The sequence below is a fragment of the Gorilla gorilla genome, chromosome X (genome assembly GCF_029281585.2).
Source record: "Gorilla gorilla gorilla isolate KB3781 chromosome X, NHGRI_mGorGor1-v2.1_pri, whole genome shotgun sequence".
Taxonomy (NCBI): Eukaryota; Metazoa; Chordata; class Mammalia; order Primates; family Hominidae; genus Gorilla; species Gorilla gorilla.
The window spans coordinates 105,467,724-105,489,470 of NC_073247.2; the positions used below are offsets into that span (position 1 = coordinate 105,467,724).

Below are 21,747 nucleotides of genomic sequence, written 5' to 3' on the forward strand. Positions count from 1 at the left end.
ACTTCTGCCATGGGATTTTTACAATTAATAGACTTTATACTAAACATTCTTGAGATCCCTTTAAAAGTTGATTGCTTGTACTTTTAAAATTCGATGTATCGTGTGAAATCAATACAAAGGGGTCAGAAATTCAAGGTGAAATTAGGAAAAATTTAAATCCCCAGTAAGATAAAACACCTGCAAAATTAACCCAAGAGATGACTGGTGAGTAGATAATTCAATTTGGAAACACCCAGAGTTTTGGTTGAGTCTGAAGGAGACACAAATAGACCGTGATTATAAATTGAAAAAGTAAAATCTAATCATTTAACAGGAGAATGAATTATCAGAAAGAAAACAGCTCTATTAGGGAAAATCAGAGAGCTAGTTGCAGGTTTCCAGCACTGTCTGGGAAAGAGGGTGTCCTGATTAGTAGATTGGAATATTCTAGTCCCTATCTCAATGATGGAGATGGGTAAGTACATCAAATTAAACCTTGAGGCAGTGATCATTAAAAAAATCTACTGACTCTCTTTTTAATGATTCCAGGCTCACCAAGGAAAACTCTGATTATGATTTTAATGTATGATATACATACAAAAGTATGTATATCCTTTAATAGAGATGTAATATGCTGGTTATCAAACTAAACATTCCTGTGTTTATAATATTTCCCAGTATAAGCTATTGCATGGGCATTCTAATTTATACTTAAATATCTTATGACTTTAGACAGGGAGAATTAGCCTCACTACTCTTGGTGCTACTGGGACACTGCAGAATAATAGTGTCTAATTGGAAGGAAATAAATATGTCTATATAGAAGGGCATGTTGGTGACAACATCCATCTGTTTGCAGTTGGTAAAAGAACTAGGTGATGATAGAGAATGTGCATATTTTTCCTATTCTCTGTATTGTTTTTATGTGAAATTTTTCCTATGGCAATGGTTTTCAGACTTTAGTTTCTATCATAATAACCTGAAGACATTTTGTTTTTGTTTTTTCTGAGATGGAGTCTCACTCTTGTCGCCTAGGCAGGAGTTCAATGGCGCAATCTCGGCTCACTGCAACCTCCGCCTCCTGGATTCAAGCGATTCTCCTGCCTCTCAGCTTCCCGAGTAGCTGGGATTACAGGCGCGTGCCACCATGCCTGGCTAATTTTTGTAGTTTCAGTAGAGATGGGTTTCACCACGTTGGCCAGGTTGGTCTCGAACTCCTGGCCTCAGGTGATCTGCCCGCCTAGGCCTCCCAAAGTGCTGGGATTACAGGCGTGAGCCACCATGCCAGGCCCCTGAAGACATTTTTTAAATTCCTAGGTCTTATTCCCAGAGATTCTGACACACTTGGTCTGGGATGAAACACAGGAATCTGCTTTTTTTTTTTTTTTTTTTTTTTGAGACAGAGTCTCGCTCTTTCGCCCAGGCTGGAGTGCAGTGGCGCGATCTCTGCTCACTGCAAGCTCCGCCTCCCGGGTTCATGCCATTCTCCTGCCTCAGCCTCCCGAGTAGCTGGGACTATAGGCGCCCGCCACCACGCCTGGCTAATTTTTTATTGTATTTTTAGTAGAGACGGGGTTTCACCGTGTTAGCCAGGATGGTCTCGATCTCCTGACCTTGTGATCCACCCACCTTAGCCTCCCAAAGTGCTGGGATTACAGGCGTGAGCCACTGCGCCTGGCCGGGAATCTGCATTTTTAAACATCACTCTGTATAATTCTCATCCTGAGGGTTAATGAACTATGAGCAGCACTTTTATACAGAGGAAAACTTTCTTAAAAGGATAGTTCACTGCTGGGCAAAATTTCATGGGTTTCTGTTAGGTTTCTGTTAACTGACTGAATTGGTAACAGTCTAACCAGTTCTAAGCCTGTGATTGGTCAGAACTGTGTATTCAAACTACAAAGAGCGTTGAGGAGTTACCAGGCAGCTCCATAAGAATAACTGATTTGGGTTGGGGCTAGGGCAAGACAAAATGGCTGCCACCTTCACCCGCTGTATGCCTGGAGGTGAAGAACAGAAAATAAAATCCTCTGAGGGGGCCCTCTCTGTTCAATAGCAGAAGCAAACAGGTAAGTGTCGGTGCCAAGGAGTAGCTTGGGAGACAGAATCCCATTAAAATCGCCATCATCTTCTCATAGCCACCTCAAAACAATTTAAGTAAAAACAACGTGTCTCTTATGGAAGTGCAAGTTTCCTTTCCAGTGTTCTTTCTCTCAGACCCAGATTACTGCCTCTAAAACTTCTCTGATACAAAATCTTGGAGCTTCTTCAAGAAATGAGCAATTATTTAATTGAGTATATGCAGTTAGAATAGGATTCGGGACATAGGGGGAGGGGAAACTAAGAGCTGGAAATTGCTTAAGAGTAGTATAGGCGGCCGGGCGTAGTGGCTCACGCCTGTAATCCCAGCAATTTGGGAGGCCGAGGCGGGGGGATCTCGAGGTCAGGAGATCGAGACCATCCTAGCTAACACAGTGACACCCCGTCTCTACTAAAAATACAAAAAATTAGCCGGGCGTGGTGGCAGGTGCCTGTAGTCCCAGCTACTCGGGAGGCTGAGTCAGGAGAATGGCGTGAACCCGGGAAGCGGAGCTGGCAGTGAGCCGAGATCACGCCACTGCACTCCAGCCTGGGCGATAGAGTGAGACTCCGTCTCAAAAAGAAGAAAAAAAAAAAAAGGTAGTGTAGGCTAGGGTTACAACCAGGAAGTGTCCGAACTAGAGTTTGAATTAATCAGACTTCAAAGTCTATATACCCCTTCCCTTGATTTTTCTAATTTTAATGTGTATAAGAATCAACCGGAGACCATGTTGAAAATGTAAACTCATGACAAGTTCCCCCAAAATTATGATTTAGTAGGCATTCTGCAAAATCAAAAATCTGTATTTTTAATAAATATAGGCAAGTTATATATATATATATAATATATATCATAGGCAGGTTAATATATTAAAAATAAAAATATGTTTTTAATAAAAATAAGACAGGTGGTCAGTGGGTATTATTTGAGAAACACTTTTTCAGAGCGAAGTTTCTCAAACTTTTTAATCTCAGGATTCCTTTGCACTGTTACAAATTACCAAGAACCTTAAAAAGCATTTATTTATGTGGTAAATAATATCTGATATATAGTAGCTATTGATATTTGTGGTATTAAAAGTAAAACTGAGAAATGTTTACAATATTTAACCCGTTTAAAAATACCAAGAATAAACCCATTACCTGTTAACCAGGTAACACTTTATAAAATATAACTGTATTTTCCAAATTAAAAACATTTAGTGAAAACAAGATATACTATTGCATATTTTTTAAAATCTCCTTAATGCCTAGCTTAATAATTTTCTTATCTGTTTCTACATTCAGTCTGTTGTGATGTGATATTTTAGTTGAAGTATGTGAAGAAAATCAGACCTTACACAAATACATAGTTAGGAAAAGGAGAACCTTGGAGACTCCCTGAAAGGATCTTGAAGATGCCCATGGTCATGGGACCATACTTTGAGTTCCTGTTTTTTAGGAATAGCTGTTTTTACTGTCAGAGAGTTCTATATTCATCAGTTTTTGTTGGCAATCAAAGTTTAGGGACACTGAGGAACATTAAAAATGAATTTATTTCTTAGATTACTTAGGGTGGGGAAAATTATTTTATAAATATTACGCCAGTCGTTCTTTCATTAATTTACTTTATTAGGTTTAAAGCACTATTGAAATATAAAATAGAAGTGTAGGTGATGGGGAAGAATTTTGTTTAAAGAAATTGGGTTTTAGAACAATGATTAGATTGAGGGTAGAGTGGTTTCAATAGGCAGTGAGGAAGGAATACGTTAGGTAAACAATTATAGGTAGAAAAAGTGGGAGAGCAGGGAGCAATCTATAGTTATTTATAGTAGATAGTTGTTTACAATTGAATAAATAATAATGTTAAGAAAGTGCTAATCGTAACTTTCTAAAAAGGGTGATTAATTTGCCTGATAAAACAGTATTTTCTTGTGGTCACATACCTCCTCAAATTTTCTTACATTTTTTGTTACTCTAAGTTTTAGTTCTGTAACCTAAAACCTACTGCCATGTTAGTGCAATAACTTTGACAAACATTATCTTATTTCTCATTTATCTGTGGTAAAAGTGGAGAACCTGAAAAGGAACCTGGAAAGAAGCAGCTGGAAAAGGTGAGAGGAAAACCTAGAGTGTGTGTTATCCTGCAAGCCAATTGAGGTAAGTGTTTCAAGGAAGAGGGAGTGATCCACTCTATCAAATTATGCTGATCCATGAGGTTAAAATGAAGAATAATCATTGATCATGAGATTTAGTGACATGGAGGTCATTCATAACCTAGAGAGGAAAAGTTCCCATGGAGTGTTTGAAGTGAAAGTTCCATTGTTATGAGTTCAAGAGAGACTGAGAGGAAAGGAGTTGAAAACTTTGTATAAGTAGCTATTTCCAGTTTTGCTAAAACAGTAAGCAGAGAAATGGAGCAATAGATTTTAGAGGAAATGAAGTTAATACAGGTGGTTTCTTTTGGTTTGTAAATGAGATAAATAATAGCATGTATATTTGCTTATTTTTTTGAGAGCTTCAGTGGTGAACTCTCAAGACATGAATCCTTTCCTTATAGAATCCGCGATCTAGTGGGGGGAAATGGTATTAAACAAATGATTACACAAATAATTAGAGTATGATTACCACACCTAACTTTTTCAAGGACATCAAGAAAAGCTTCCCTATGTAAATGATACTAAGGTTGCACTTAGGGAGGGAATAGTACTTGAAAAGGTCTTGGGCAGAGGGAATATGGCATATCAGGGATACTGAAAGAAAGAAGCTACTGAGCTTGAAGTACAGACAGAGGGGAGAATGAATTTGGCAGAAGATAAAGAGGAAGAGTTAATCAGTGGCTAAATTATTTAGGTTGGAGTTCATAGATTTAGTTAAGGTCTTTGGTTATTATGCCATGTACCTTAGGGATTCTTGACTTCGTGTGTTTGGCATAACAAAAGTAAACTAGCCAAAACTGAAAGGTAAAAGATGGGACAGATAGAAAGCAGAAAGGAAAGGTGAATTGCATTACCACTATTCATACTGCCACACACATGACATTAGGCCAAGTCTATCTGCAGCTTCATCATCAATTATTTTTTCTCATAAATACTAAATTTATTCAGTATTCACAGCATTGAGATATTTCTGTCTAACTGATCAAATCATATAGTAAGCAGGTCCAATTTGTTTGTTAATATGATCAGTAACAACAGATTGTCATTCCCTACCTAATATCCTCCAGCGGCTTTCTTTTAATCTCTTAAAAATAATATATTTTCCAACTTTTTCTTATGAAATTTTTAAGCACTTGGAAAACCTGAAGACTAACACCTATATACCCGCAATCTAGAGTTAAGAACTTTTATCATTTTGTTCTATTTGCTTTCTCTGTTTTGCTGCATAATTTGAAAGTAAGTTACAGACCTCATGACGCTTCATATGCACATATTGCAGCATATATTGCCTAAAAATGAGGGCATTCTCTGTAATCTCAGTATTACCATATTTAAGCTACTTAAAGTATTTTCCTATCATCTAATGCCTAATCAGTATTAGATATCTTAGAGCCTCCCCCTAGTTTTTAGCAGTTTTATTGGAGTTTTTATACCATGAGAATTATTTATTTTAGGTGTACAGTTTGATGATTTACTGCAAATTTACAAAAGTTGTACAGCCATCATCTTAATCTAATTTGAGAACATTTCGTCATTCTAGAAAGAAGCCTCTGATACATGTTTTTTTTTTAATTGAACTAGGATTAAATCAAGGTTATGTCTCTTTAAAGTTTTTTCCTAAAATAATTTTTCTTTTAGTCCATGAAATTGATTTTTAGAGGAAATCAGCTGTTTTATGGAATCTTCCACATTCTAGATTTATCTGCCTGTTTTTTCATTATGTCATTTAACTTTTTCCTCTATCCATCCCCCAACCGCCACTCCCAATATTTTCTATTAAAGTCCTGGTTAGAGTCATTCTGATATATTTGGAAGAAAAACCAAATTTGCTAATTATTTTCCTTCTCTAAAATGTAAGCCCCATAAAGCCTTCTCTAATACCAGTGTGTGGTTCACAGTAGGATCTCAATAAAAATTTGTTGAGTGAATGAATGAATCACCTACATTCAGGTTATATATTTTTGCCATCCAGTTTCAATCTCAGCTTAAGATATTTTTCCATTTTAAATTTTCTCCCTCTGATGATGAATACTGAGTGATCCCTCCACATGTTTTTTCAAATCATGCCAGTTATGGAAATATAGTCCTTTTTGATTCCAGTATGATAATTATAATATAAATTTGCACAGTTTTTGATGCTTCTGACCATTATGTGCTATTATTTTCAGTAGTCATCTATAATTTAGTTATGTTAACAAATATACTCTGGCCTTTGGATTTTAAGGAAATGTACATATACATAGACATTTCTAATGTGAGAAAATCTAAAACTCATATAAGTGTATCCAGCTTCAATAAATAACGTAGTACTTTTGGCTGTTTCTCAGCCAGTATATTTACATCAAATTCTCTGTTCTGTTTTCAGAAATACATTAAAAAATTTATGTGGGGGTGGCAGTTTGCAGAAGGCACTGATACATGTAAAACCAAGTAATGCTATTTAAAGCCATGCACAAATAGATATGTTTTGAATTATGTTCACTGGGAAAAATAGTAAAGAACTCCCCTGGTATTTTGCTTCCTATGCTTAAGGCCTTATCTTTGATAAGTTGTTAGACGAGATGACATGTGTATCTTGGCACAACTAGATGCTAGAGAAATGTTGACATATTTTAGATTGCAAATCGGTTTGTATGCACAGTGCATTGCCTCAAAGTGCATATTATGGTCCTCTACTATAAAATATATTGCTTTAGTTTAAAGCTAAAATGTAGATGAAATTATAAGAAATAAATGGGAAGTCCAGTTTGATCTCAACCTGAAAGTTTGAAATAATTTTTCATTTGCATACTGGTCAAATCCAAATAAAATTGATTTTAGGTGTTCAGTGCTGAACAACACTGGCTTAATAAGATTTGTAATTTGAGGAACCTTGTCAAGGATTTCTACAAAACTTACAAGACATTTGTTAAATAGGAACTAGGACAATGGGCAGAGAACATAGGGTAAACCTTATTTGTTTGGGGTGTATTTTTATATAAGTAGTCATATCACACAGATGGAAATAAACTAGTATTTAATTAGATTTGTTTCATGTAAGGTGACCCGTGAAAATAGAGGGGCTGGAATTTTCAGGGCTCTAGGACATTTTGGTTACTTCATGTGTAGTCATGTCCCACTACATCTGAACATAGGGCTCTAGAGCAAAATCTGTTGTCAAGAAAGAATCAAGAAAGTTGCTAGTGAGTATCCAAAACATATCAAATGCATTTTCAAAACAAGTACCTTCTTGGAAAATGCGTATTTGAAGTTGGTATTTATGTATATAATGGTTTTCTACAGAGGATTTCCTAAAGCATTGACACTGGAACTATAGAAACTATTGTTGTTTAGTTCATGGCTTCTTGGCTAGGGTAAAGTGCTGAAGGGTCAAAGCTTGTGAATTTAGTTTCTCTGAGGGCCTTTACGCTTTTTATTAGACTATACTCTTAGACTTTCAAAGAATTTCAGAAGTATATGCAGGACAGATCCATTCCTACTACTTGAGAAATAAATGGACTTTGTCGATGATGACTCAGTCATATCACCTAGATGTCCATTATAGTAAACACAGTATTCTATATATCATCTTTAAATAATTCCTGTCGCGTGCAAAGTGCTTAATTTAAACTTAATATGTGATCGAATGAATTAAAAACATTTTACATATTTTGTAGCTCTGTCCATTGAGAAGGCCTGGAAGAAACAATATCCCAATAGCGATAAGCACACCCAGTGCCAAGGTCTTGTTTCCTATTATCGTTCTGCAGTAAAAGGAACCCGGGCTCTGTAGAAATAGCTGGTTCTAGGGCTAATGCAGGGGTTATACAAAATGGTACTGGAACATCTTGTAAGAGCCAGCAAGTAAGGGAGTACTTAAGAATCAAAATGAGGGAGTTAATGTCAGAAGGACACAGGAGCTAACTAAAAGAGCTTTCAGTGGCCAAAGCTGGAATAGTTTAACCAACAAAATAAAATTGTGTTGGAATATTACCCAAAGTATAAAATTAATACTCATGAATCCATACTGGTATAAATAAATGACTTAATACATGGGGATAAATGGAAAAATCTCCTGTACAGATGAGTTCCAGAAAATTTATGTAGGCATACCACCATCAAGAAGTTGAAATGTAACTTCCCATTCTTTAAGTGTGGGCTGCACATAGTGACTTTTTTCCCAAAGAGTACAGTACGGAAATGGGAGGAGAATAATCTTAGAGTGGAGAAAACTGATAAATACTACTTTGGTCAGGTGATCAAGGTTAGTAACCTTAGCGATAAGTTAGTAGTACATACCCTTGATATGATGTGATGAGAATGGTACTTTGCCTTTGTGTTATTTCTCCCAAAAACTTACAATCTAATTATAGCTATGATAAAAAAAAAAAAAAACAACACTAGACAAACCCAAATTGAAAAGCATTCTAGGCTAGGCACTGTGGCTCACGCCTGTAATCCCAGCATTTTGGAAGGCCAAGGCAGGTGGATCACTTGAGTCCAGGAGTTCGTGATCAGCCGTGGTGACATGGCGAAACCCTGTCTCTACGAAAAAATACAAAAATTAGCCAGATGTGGTTGCACATGCCTATAGTCTCAGCTACTCAGGAGGCTGAGGCAACAGAATCGCTCGAGCCCAGGAGACAGAGGTTGCAGTGAGCCGAAATGATGCCACTGCACTCCAGCCTGGGCAACAGAGTGAGATCCTGTCTCAAAAATAAAATAAATATAAAATAAACCTTCTATAAAATAAATAACTGATGATTACTCCTCAAGACAGTCATGGTCATCAAAAACAAATTCCTCTGCCACAGTTCAGAGGAGCCTAGGAGACATGATGCCTACTTGTAATGTGGTATCTTAGATGGATTCCTGGGACAGTAAAAGGACTTAGCTGAAAACTAAGGAACTTTGAATAAAGAATGGACATTAGTTAACAATAGTGTGTCAGTACTGGTTCATTAGTTGTGGTAGATGTTCCATATCAATGTAAGATATTAACGGTAAGAGAAACTAGATGCAGGGGATACAGCAATTCTCTGTACAGTATTTGCAAATTTTCTGTAAATCTAAAATATTTTAAATAAAAAGCGTGTTTAAAAATACATATCACTTGATTGGCATAAAAGCTAAACAATAGTGATGATTTGTTTTTCTGAATACAAAATTCAAAATGTCTTACTATATTAAGGTAAATGAGAGGGTGAAGTGCTCATTTCTTTAAAACAAACATTTGACAAACATTTATACTTGGAGCTTCTACCCTGTCACTTCATTCTTTTCTATCTTATCACTTGCATCTACAATATTTTGTTGCTTCTATAAGCTTTCAGATATCATCCTTAAGATGGCAGAGATTGACTGTTTGTCACCTGACAGTTCTGTAGAGGGAAGAAAGAGGAAGAGATATTTTAAATTCTCACATTTTCCTTAGAATGACAAATGCTCCATGACAGAACTATGCTGGAGGGAATATACATGAGAAGAACTGTTTCCACACTGCACAGTTTTCTACCATGTTGATTCCAGTCAGGATAAGAGTGATAATTTCTGCTTCAGAACAGTCATGTTGACAACTAGAATAGGATGTGTTCATGCTTGGCTTTTATTTAGGAAAAAAAGGATATTATATTACACACCCTTGCTAGAGCTATGTATTTCCTGGAAATTAATATATATGATTAAATTTTCCAAAAAACCCTCTTTATTTTTCATTTGTCCTGTGACTTAGATTGCACTATTGTTATTTTCTATATTATCATCCAATGTGAAATGGCCAAACATATTGTGGTAATTAAAGATATTGTTATATGTGAAGATTATTGTCATTTTATAATTTGACAGGCCCATTCCTATCTTAAATCCTTTAAGAAACTTTCTAAGATACATTTGTTTCAGCAGCATGGTAATTTACATGAGCTAGTGTGAACAAAGAACATTAAGGTTTTTTTTTTTAAATAGGAGCCTCATCCAAATGTCCAGATATTTGCAGAAGAGTTGAATGCTTCAGATTAAGGCTTAGAGGAATTGCCAGCTACTTTGAAAAAGATGTTTCAACTCAAATTTATGTATCTGTGAGAATTTATCTACAATTATACATCTCAGTGAAAATTCATTGGAATCATTTGTAATCTTTAAATGATTTAGAGGTAGCCTTTAAAATAACTAGTTTTAGTGATATTTGTGGTAGAAACTACATTGTGAAACATTTAAATATCTGATTTTCAGTGATCTTACATTTATATTGACATTTACCTAAGTATGTTTCATAACAGATGGTATAATCACTTTCAAAAAGGAGAAATTGAGATGATTACTAGTTTATAAAAGTAATATGAATATTTTGCACTGTATTCAGCTTTTCCTTTGTACTTCAAGGCCTTAGCATCTGATATTCCTTCTGATTGGGGCATTCAAACAATTTTGGCTCTTTTATTACTCCTATCCTGTTTAACTGCTTTTTCTGGCTAGCTCTGGTTTATACCACAGGTCTCAGATGATATGTCAGTGTCTCAGATGATATGTCAGTATCTCAGACTTGACCTTCCCTTCTGAATTAGGTCTCTGTTTCTTTCATAGCATCCTCTACTTTTCCTTCATCTCCCCAGTCATGATTATGATTATATACTCATTTGTTTCATATTTGTGTAATAACTATTACCTTTACTAAACTATAATATCCGTTGCATAGTATCTTGGCACATAATAGATTATCAAAAGGGAATTGTAAGAATCAATGAACAAATATTATTATAATATCCAGATTACTAGCATGATTGTCACAATTTATATCTAACCTTTACAGGATTTTAGCATATTTCATGAAAATAAGTAGATGTACAGAAAATCAAGTTACTCTTTGTTCTATAATAGAAACAGAGAAGGTAAGCCACAATGCTTTTAAAACAGAGTATTTGAGCAAGAGACTTTGTTGGTGTTACTTTTTCTCTTTTCTCAATTTGATTTATCTTCTAGGAAAGGATTATACAGATTGTTCAGTTCAGAAGAACTCCAGCAACACTTACATGGTGACAACACCCTCTCCCATTCTCTGTTGTTACTCCAAATTTTAATTACTGGTCTCAAAACTCCTGTCTTAATCTTAGCAGACGACCTTGGCACTTACCACTGAATGAAAATGAAGGCTATTATGTGAGAAATACTTCATCTTTCTCCCTTTTACCTCCTACCACCCTACAAAAAATCCTGCATCCATTCCCTGTCTTTATTCTTTGCCTCTGCTCTTGGGGGAAGAAATTCTTTCTATCTCTGAGTTTAATTTCATTCCTTTCTGTTTTCTCTGTGATATTGCCACATTAGTTATTTCTTCTCTTACCTATGTTTTTAAAACATGTTTTCTTTGTACTTTATCCTTCTAGATGCCCTATGAATATGCTCAAGTTTCTTTCATGTAAAAAAAAAAACATAAAAGAATTTTAACTCTGCATCTTTCATGGTTGCCTTCTTATTTCTTTACTTTCCGTATCGACTGTGACTATGTACTCTAGGTCTCTACATTCTCACTTTTAATTCAGTCTTTTAACCCACTGTCACCTGGCTTGTGCCTTCACCACTTAGCTGAGATTGCATTAGCAAAGGTTACTAATGACTTCTTGATAGCTAAGTATAATGGACATTTTCAGATCTGAACTTGACCGATCTTCTGCATTTAATACTGTTGTCTGTAACAAATCTTTTCTATTTTTATGAATTTTTCAAAGGTAAGGATAATACTTGTTTTTTGTAGAAAATTTAAACATTACAGAGTCATAAGGATTCTTATGCTCACCTTGAAACTTTATTCACCCTGTGTTTCTTGACTCTTTCTTTTCTGATACTGGTCCAGCTCTTACTACTCTGGCTAATTTCTTAATGCATACTTTGTAGGTTTTTCATTCACTGCCAACCCCTTGCATGTTGGTGTTCAGTTGGATCCAGTCTCAAACTTTTTTTCACTTGAAATTTCCCTGCAATATAATTTAGTTTTCTCTCATGACCCTAGCTATCACTCAGCGACTGCCAGTTCAGTATCTCTAACTCAGATCACTTTCCAAAGTGCCAATTCCCATACATCCTCTTTCTTACATGGGTAATTGTTCATAAATCTCATAGGCACTTCAAACTTCAGGAGTCCAAAATGGAAACTAGAACCTTTTCTCGAAGTCTGTGCCATTTTCTCTATTACCTAGTCATTGTCATTGCCTTTGGTCTAATGTGTCGAGCCAGAGCCTTACCCCAGATTTCTTTCTCTTTTTCATCGTTTGTATCCAATTTGTCACTAATTTCAATAGAATCTTCTCAACATGTCTCATATATTTCTCATTCTTTTCATTCACAGTGTCGCTGTTTGAGTTCAGACTCTTTCATTTCTTGTCTACATGAATTTTTAAGTGGTCCCATTGCCTTCTGTCTTAACCTGACTTCAATCCGTCTTTCACTGGGCAAATAATTGTCCTTAAACACTCAAATATGACCATATCATTTTTCTGCTTAAAATAGTGTCTCCCCATTAGCTTCACTGTAAATCCCACAGGAGAGATTCCAACCTCCTTAGCATACCACCCAAAGCCTTTGTTAACTGGCCTTTGCCTATCTTTCTAGCTGATATCAGGACTAGGTCTCAAGGGACTGAAATTAGAATGGATTATTCTATTATAAGTGTCAAGTAACAGAAAGAAGCTGCAAGTTGAATATGAACTGAAGTATTTAAGAGTTTTGAATGGTCAAATCAGAGACACGATGATATTTGAGACGTGGTTAGGGTAAGAGTAAGAATGAAAATTACGGCCGGGCGCGGTGGCCCATGCCTGTAATCCCAGCACTTTGGGAGGCCGAGGTGGGCGGATCACGAGGTCAGGAGATCGAGACCACGGTGAAACCCCATCTCTACTAAAAATACAAAAAATTAGCCGGGCGCAGTGGCGGGCGCCTGTAGTCCCAGCTACTCGGGAGGCTGAGGCAGGAGAATAGCGTGAACCCGGGAGGCGGAGCTTGCAGTGAGCCGAGATTGCACCACTGCACTCCAGCCTGGGCGACAGAGCGAGACTCCGTCTCAAAAAAAAAAAAAAAAAAAAAAAAAAAAGAATGAAAATTACAGAAAGACCTAAAAGGGCTGCCTATAACTAAAGAGGAAGGAGAATAAGATCAAGAACACAGAAAATAAGATGTTGGAAACTATCACCAAGAGTCACTGAAATGTCTATAGCATTGAGCTTATGATGGGTAGGTATGTTAGGTTGACTTAAAGGATCAGATTTAAGATGGAGATTGATAGAAAAATCTATTATATGTCTGATCGTCTTTCTCTTCTATATAAAAGACTTTATTGGCTCTTGTATCAACTATAGGACAAAATTCAAGATTTTCAAATGACCTAAGAGGGCCTCCATATTTAGGCTTCTTTTTATCTCTGCAAACTTACCTCCTTCCCCCTGCCCTCTTGATCTTTAGGTTCCATCAACTCTAAATACCTGCTGCTCTTTTCTCATGTTTCCTCTGCCAAGATTGTCCTTAATTTCCTCATTTTCTGGGTAAATGCCTGTTCATTCCTTAAGACCCTATACAGACATCACCATCTCCAGGACACTCCCTCTGAATCCTCCTTGCTCTCAGAGTTACCCATCCATCCATCCATGCATTTATTTATTTGTTTATTATTGAGAAAATATTTATTGAGTGCTTAATATGGATCAGATTCTATGTCATGTAATGGGAACACCGTGGTGAATAAGATAGGCCACACATAACCTTTACCCTTCTTGGTCTTACATTTAGCAGTGGATACACATGTATAACGCAATAATCACAAATAAAATAATTACCAATTTCATAAATGCTACAAATAAAATAAACGATGAACTATCATACAGAAAAATGAGGATGAGGGGTAGGCAGAGAGGCAAACCACTTTAGTATAAGGTTGAGCCATAAAAAGTTGTTGATCTTTAAACTGTTTGTGTCCCATAAAATAGTTTTACATAGTTTAACCTAATGGTTGACTTTCTGAGGAATTGACATTTAAGCTGAAACCTGAAGGATGAGGTGGAATTGGCCATGCTGGCTGAGCCTATAATTCGGCATGTTCCAGGAACCAAATGAAAAGAATTGAGAAAAAAGGTGAGTGAAACAAAACAAAAGTAAGAGACAGAAGTAGGGCAGATCATATAGGACCTTATAGGAGACTGGATTTGTTTTTCATCAAAATGTAAAGGCACTGGAGTTTTTTAAGATCCCTCTGTTTACAGTGTGGGACTAGAATAAAAGGGAGTAAGGTTGGAAAAATGCTACCTATTAAGAGGTTGATGTAAGGAGACAATTTGGTGTTGCCTTATTTGTGCAGCTTGGAATCAGGCTGCCTTTGTTTAAATCCTGGATATGCCATTTATTAGCCATGTTACTTCATGTTCAAATTTTGAGTTTTACTCGAATTCTCTAAGCCTCAGTTTATCTATCTGTGAAATAGAGACAATGATAGGATCAACTTCATAGGTCTGGCCTTGAGATTGAATGAGATAATCCATTGCAAACACTAAGCAGTCCTTGACAGAGAATAAACACTTACTAGGTACTAGAGATTAATAGCCCAAGCGAGAGATGATAGTGGCCTGGGCTAAGTTGATGACAGTATATTTGGAGACAAGTGAATGGATATGAGGCCTATTGTGGAGGTTTAAATATCAGGATTTAGTAATGTATTGGATTTGACAGTTGAGGGAGAAGGATTTCTCGGTTATGACTCCTGGGCTTCTGTCAAAAGGAATGGAGAGGGTTGTGTTGCACTTTCTTGAGTTGGCGAAGGTCTGTCTGGTACAGATTTTAGTTTTTTAAATTCCTCTCTATATACTATATAAAGCAGGAATGAAAGAAAGGAAAAAGTTAAGTATCATACAATGTAAGAGAAAATGGCTATTAAATATTTTAGGTATCTGTCAGAATCTTACATGAGGTATATAAAACACTTTTAGTTTATATTATGTTTATACCATAGTGTCTGTAATATGTAAAATTTTAAAATGTGTATATTGTTTGTTCCCATGGTATAAGATTTTGGAAATTTCTACTGTACTGTGTGATAGGCAGTGAACAATTAAGCTTATATGTTTGTTTGTCTTTATATTAAAGGTGATTTGTAATCATTCCATCTGCTTCTCTTACAGAATGGAGCTTGCTTGATATTTCACTAGGTAAAGAATTTAAGGCGAGTATCTATCTTTGTTCTCCTTGGCAACTGAGAGTCTGCCCTTGGAAACATCAGGCACCATGGGGAAGCGGGATAATCGGGTAGCCTATATGAATCCTATAGCAATGGCCAGATGGAGAGGCCCAACTCAATCTGTGGGCCCAACAATCCAAGATTATCTAAATCGACCAAGACCCACCTGGGAAGAAGTAAAGAAACAATTAGAAAATAAAAAAACAGGCTCAAAAGCATTAGCTGAATTTGAAGAAAAAATGAATGAAAATTGGAAGAAAGAACTTGAAAAAAGCAGAGAGAAATTATTAAGTGGAAATGAGAGCTCATCTAAAAAAAGAGGAAGAAAGAGAAAGAAAAAGAAGAAATCTTGTCGGTCTTCATCTTCTTCATCAAGCTCTGATTCTTCAAGCAGTTCTTCAGATTCTGAGGATGAGGAAAAGAAACAAGGAAAAAGGAGAAAGAAAAAGAAGAACCGTTCATACAAATCATCCCAAAGCTCTACGTATGAATCAGAATCAGAGAGCAAGGAGTCTGTAAAAAAGAAAAAGAAGTCAAAGGATGAAACAGAGAAAGAAAAGGATGTAAGAAGCCTCAGCAAAAAAAGAAAGAAAAGTTACTCTGATGATAAACCTTTATCATCTGAGTCCTCATCTGAATCAGATTATGAAGAGGATGTGCAAGCAAAAAAGAAGAGAAGGTGTGAAGAGCGAGAACAAGCAAAGGAAAAAGTAAAGAAGAAGAAGAAGAAACAGCACAAGAAACATAGTAAGAAGAAGAAAAAGAAGTCTGGATCAAGTCACAAGTCAAGGTAACATCAAGAAAAAAAGCAAGAATGAGTTTGCCGAGTTCCCCTGTGTTAGTAGAATTATTTCTGGACTTTGAATTGCCTATCAAATCCCACTGTGCCAGAAAGGGGCATAGTGGCTGCTGGCAACTTCAATATACATTTTTGTTTGTTTGCTTGTCCTTCCTTCTAATGGTTAATTCCTCTGAGAGCTAAAATTCTGTTGTCATACCAGTGAATAAAATGTTTGAAATTAAAGTAAAATGTGTTAGATAATGAATAACTTTGACAAAAAAAAGTGTATCTAAGGTTAAATGTATCTAATTCGAATACATCTTTGAAATATCACCATCAATGAAACATAAATGTAATTTCCAGACAATTGTAGTTGGTATTTTTGATGCAAGGACTTAATATTGATGTCTCAAATTCCTTGCTTTTGTAAATAAGTTTAGTTCATTTTCCTTTTTTCTTTAATGAATCTTTGTTTACATGGGGAAAGAGCATGTGGGGTGGGAAGGGCAAGTGTTTGCTAATCACTGTGGCTAGCTGAATAGTGTGCCTTTGACTCTTACACATCCTATTTTTGCCAGAGCAGCAGCCGTCCTTTTCTTACTTTATGAAATTCTGGGGTGTTGTATGCTGCTTCAAGTGAACAAGAAGGACAGAAGTTTACAGCATAAGTAAGCCCCCATATCTATGAAATTTACCTCTTCTTCAGCACTGTTTACTGTACAGTACTGAATAATATTTAGTATTACAATATTACATGATTTGAAATAACTTTATACCCATTTTGTATGGGAACCATTCTAAACAGACCCTGATGTTGTTTGATTAAGAAATATTCTGAAATTTTTTTTGCATGTTTTATACTGTTAAGTTTTAATTATCTGACCATATTCTATATAACTGATGATCCTTTTTTAAGATATGATTTATGCTTAGGATATAAGTTTCAAGTTTTTAGTTTCTTAACCTTGCTATATTAATTTCATTACTGTGTTTAATTGCGCCCTTGCCAAAATATTTAGCATGTGAAAAGGTTTTTTTAAAAAAATATGTAATGCCTTCATATTGAAGCTGGTTACTGTACGCAAGTTGAGTGCCAGACCTCTAGTACGCCATATGTTACATGAAACTACTGCCAAAATCTTAGTAAGATTGTTGTTGAAAAGATTGTTGTCTTAAGCATTAATATTGAATTTATATAGAAGTTAAATGTAGATGATAATGACATCATTGATCTTTCTGTGTCCATATTTTCCTACAATTTGGTGCCTTGTATCTGTTGCTGATTCACTTTTACCACTAGTGTAAAAATAAGTGAAAAAATATTTTTACTTTACATTTTTATATATCAGAGTAACAAATTATAAATTTGTGTCTCAAAAACCACCTGTGATGGAGGATGTGCTAATTGTAATGTCATAGGTACAAAGTATTTTGGCATGATGAAAGGCCCAATAGCTATTGTTTTTAAATAGCAGATTTTATCTCGGCTACCTTCAATCACAAGTAAAATTATAAAGATAAAAAACATCTACATAAATAACATGTTGGCTGCCAAATTTTTTGCATTGGAAGTACTGGAATCTCTCATTAAAGTTCTTGGAACATTATAGTGATGCCATGTTAGATTACCTTGGAGCTTCATAACTTTAGCTTTTTCCTAAAAATATATGTTTATGCTGATAAAAACTATTACATTTATGGGATATTTTGTATCCATATAGAGTTTTTCAGAATTGTTCATTAAAATGCTTTTTATAAGCTTATATTATTTGTAGAATATGGCAAAAGCATTTACAGCTCATCATGTATCTGTCTGCTCCTGTTCACTTCCAAACCTCTTGTAGTTAGGCAATGCCATTTGACTACTTCAAGCAGAGGGATTGTAAACAGAAGTGATTTTCTATTTCCATGTTGGACTGTAAAAAGTTCTGCATGACCCTCCAGTTTTCTTTTGCCTGTCATGGTGACCTGAAAGCAAGATGTTCCAAATGGCATACTTACAAGATGGATGCAACCTGGGTCCTTAGGTCACTGTTTAGAAGGAACCTGACTGGAGTGCTGATGGACTTGCAGTAAACTTTTTAAGTGTAAGAAATAAACTGTTATGTGTTAAACCACCGTGATTTGGGGTCTTTTTATTACTGCGGAATCACCTAACCTAATCTGACCGATAACACAGAACTCTAGAACATCTATTTCATTATTTACATAAAATAACTCACCTTCTTCTATCACATTCTTCTGTAGTCTACAGATTGACTCAGAAGTGATCATTATGCCATAGTAGAAGGAAATACTCATTGTATTTGCATTGGTTTTTATGTAATGATTGAGGGAGAGAGTGGTCTACCATATTTCATGCTTATCAGAAATGGTGCCTAGGAAATAAAACTACATTATTCTGTTGATTGTAGTAAAAAAGTTCCAGTAAAGTTTTTGAGAAGGAAATTTTAAGAGTACTCATGAGCACTTGATGAAGAAGAGGAATGCTATTTTTTATATTAATTATAGAACTTACAGCAGAGAAAAGTGATATAGATTTAGTTGAACATTAATATGTAGCTTCTAAATTAAAAGCAACATAATTTTGTCCCTATTTGAAAAGCACTAAAGTTGTTATTAGTGATCTGCCTATGTGCTTAGTAAGGAGTATAGCTTTAGCTATAACATTCAACTCACTTTGGCTATGGAAAGGGCAGCAGTGAGAAAGTAAACAAGAAAGAAGATGGGAGATGGGAAAAATTGATACACTCTAGACTCACAATTTAATTTTGATCACAAAAGGAATTTGAAACATCTCAGACTTCAGGTGGAGATTTAGATTGGAGATAAGGAAACAAGAAAATTTAGAGTTCTTGTTTTTTATCTTGTGACAACTCTCTTGATAATTATAAATTTATTTTGAAGAAAAGTTTCATTTGACATTGTGACATTTCTGTAGTCATTTCTGTTTGGCCCTATTTATTTTACAAAAAAGACATATTTAATCTAAGATGTAGGTTTGTAACTACGTCATGTCTCATGAAAATATAGACAATCATTCAAAATCACCTATGTAATTTAAAGTTGAACTGACTTTCTCATTCCTGCCTGAGCTGCAAACAAGGTATGTTCTTTGATCATAGGCTCTAGCACTTTTTCTTGACTCTTCATGCCACTTAAGTTTAATTTGCTTTATATTATGTATTTTGTAGACTCATGGACTCTTCGTGTTATGAGCCTCAGCTCTCAGCTCAGCACTAGGTTGAAATTTTCATTCTGCCATTTCTTGACATGTGACCCAAAATAAGTTATTTCACCACCTCTATGACACAATTTCTTCATATACAAAATCAGAGAAAATTGTATCTGTATTAAACCATTTTTGCGTTGCCATAAAGAAATACCGGAGCCTGGGTAATTTGTAAAGAAAAGAGGTTTAATTGGCTCACGGTTCTACAGGCTGTACAGCATGGCACCAGCATCTGCTCAGCTTCTGGTGAAGGCCTCAGGAAGCTCACACTCATGGTTGACGGTGAAGCAGGAGTAGGCACCTTACATAGTGAGACAGGCAACAAGGGCAGGGGGAGAGGTCCCAGACTTTTAAACAACCAGATCTCTTGTGAAATAATGAGAACTCACTTGTCACCTAGGAGACATTACTAAACCATTCATGAAGGATCCACCTCCATGATCCAATCACCTCCCACTAGGCCCTACCTCCAATATTGGGAATCACTTTTCAGTATGAGATTTGGAGGGGACAGACATCTAAACCACATCAGTACCTATATCTAGGATTGTTATGAAAATAAGATAAAATAACATTTAAAGTATTTAAACATTCCTGGCACATAGTAAATGCTCAATAAATGTGTTTTTTTCATCCTCCACCTCCAATTATCATCATTATCCCATATGACATAATGATGATTACATTATTATGATATCGCCACCTCCTATGCTGCATTTTAACTTTTTTAAAAGTAGCGCCTGCTTCATCTTTTATCTCTAACAGTGATAATACATGGTGTTTTGCATATGATGGGTGTCTCCTAATTTTCATTAAATTGAATTAGTTGAACAAGATTTGGGAGAAAGGAAACTGAATGAATGTAGTATACTAGATGTTGTGTGTAAGCTCCTTGCCTTACGTTTTACAACAGCTGAATTGAGATATAATTCATATACCATAAAATTCACTTCTTTAAAGTATGCAATTCAATGGTTTTTAGCGTATTTACAAATACATGGAAACATAATCAGACTTTATAAAAGACATACTATGGCGATTAAACAGTCATTGCTTCTGCTTTATGGACATATATTTCTGGACCTAACCAAGAATTCCATATAACCACAATGTTAGAACATGTAAATCATCTCAAAAAGAAACTTTGTACCTTTTATCTTCCCTACTCACCCCACCCATCCTCTCAAGCCTTAAGCAACAACTGACATACTTTCTGACTCTGTATATTTCCCTGTTGTGGACATTTCATATAAATTGAATTATATTATTATGGTTTTTGTGACACTTCTTTCACTTTGTATAATATTTTCAATGTTCATCCATTCTTTAGCATGTATTAAGAGCATTTACATCAAGATAAAAAGAAAGAAAATCTAGTGCAGTCCATAGAATTTCTGCTAGAACCAGGAGAAAAAAATCTTCCCTATTTAAATATGCCAGACATCATTAATCCGATTTGCACTGATTGAAAAATACTGATTATACAGAAGGCTATTGAGCATTTATACTTCTTGGATGTAAAAATGTTTGAATATGAATTAATAGAGAAATTGCATCAATTTTTATGATAGATGCGGATAACATTAACCCAGCACAAGCATGATTTGTGTTCAGAAACTTGGCAAGTTGAAATTGTTTTAAGGAGAGCATGGATATGCTTGTTTTCCTTCCAATAAGCTACTACTCTGAATGATTTAATCAAGAACTCTAGTGTTTTGAAATGTCTTTTCTCAGAAGCTGTTTACAAAGATCAAAGATACAGATTATCTCCCTTCAAAGAAGACGTTGTAATCTGCTTTTCTTTAGTGCCCCCACATAGCTTTATTACTTATTTATCTATATGGTATCTCATTTTCAATCCATCCACCCACCTTCCCATCTTCATTCAATTACTTTACCTAAATTTGTTTTTAAGATGTGCCCCATTTACCTGCTACCCAAACCTTCACAGGATTAATTTATGTAGGCACTATTCAGATATAATACACAAGAATATATTTTCTCTATTGTAGTCTCTTTACTGACATAAATATTTCACCAGTACAACAAACATAATACGAAGTAAAGAACCACAGCTAAGGCCCTATTACATCTGTTACAAATGAACAGGGGGAAACCAGTGGATGAAATCCATGAGCTAGTATAACTCAAAATGATCTTAATAATGTTCCAGTACATAAAAATAAGATAAAATAGAGATAAATATCAACAAAAAAAATGGAGACTTTTCAAAAGACATACTATGGTCATTAAGCAGTTACTACTCCTGCTTGATGGACATGTATTTCTGGACCTAACCAAGAATCCTATATACATAATTTCCATAAGTCCAATGATCTTTTGCAAT

General features: G+C 35.5%; 1 protein-coding gene across 14 annotated transcripts in view; it reads left to right on the forward strand.

Annotated features, from left to right (window-relative positions):
• The window catches only part of FAM133A (family with sequence similarity 133 member A), a 38,793-nt gene extending 20,503 nt beyond the window's left edge, over positions 1 to 18,290 (forward strand). For 5 of the 14 annotated variants that reach the window (XM_055375555.2, XM_004064478.4, XM_004064479.4 and 2 more), the window contains exons 3-4: positions 4,109 to 4,197; positions 15,332 to 18,290. In XM_055375555.2, coding sequence (XP_055231530.1) covers positions 15,435 to 16,181 — 747 coding nt within the window. In that variant the 5' untranslated portion in view covers positions 4,109 to 4,197; positions 15,332 to 15,434 and the 3' untranslated portion in view covers positions 16,182 to 18,290. Of the gene's footprint in view, positions 1 to 1,889; positions 2,049 to 4,108; positions 4,198 to 13,134; positions 14,292 to 15,331 lie in introns of those variants that run through there. The other 9 variants (XM_055375558.2, XM_055375553.2, XM_055375557.2 and 6 more) reach the window with 5 other exon arrangements.
• Positions 18,291 to 21,747: the final 3,457 nt, after the last annotated feature.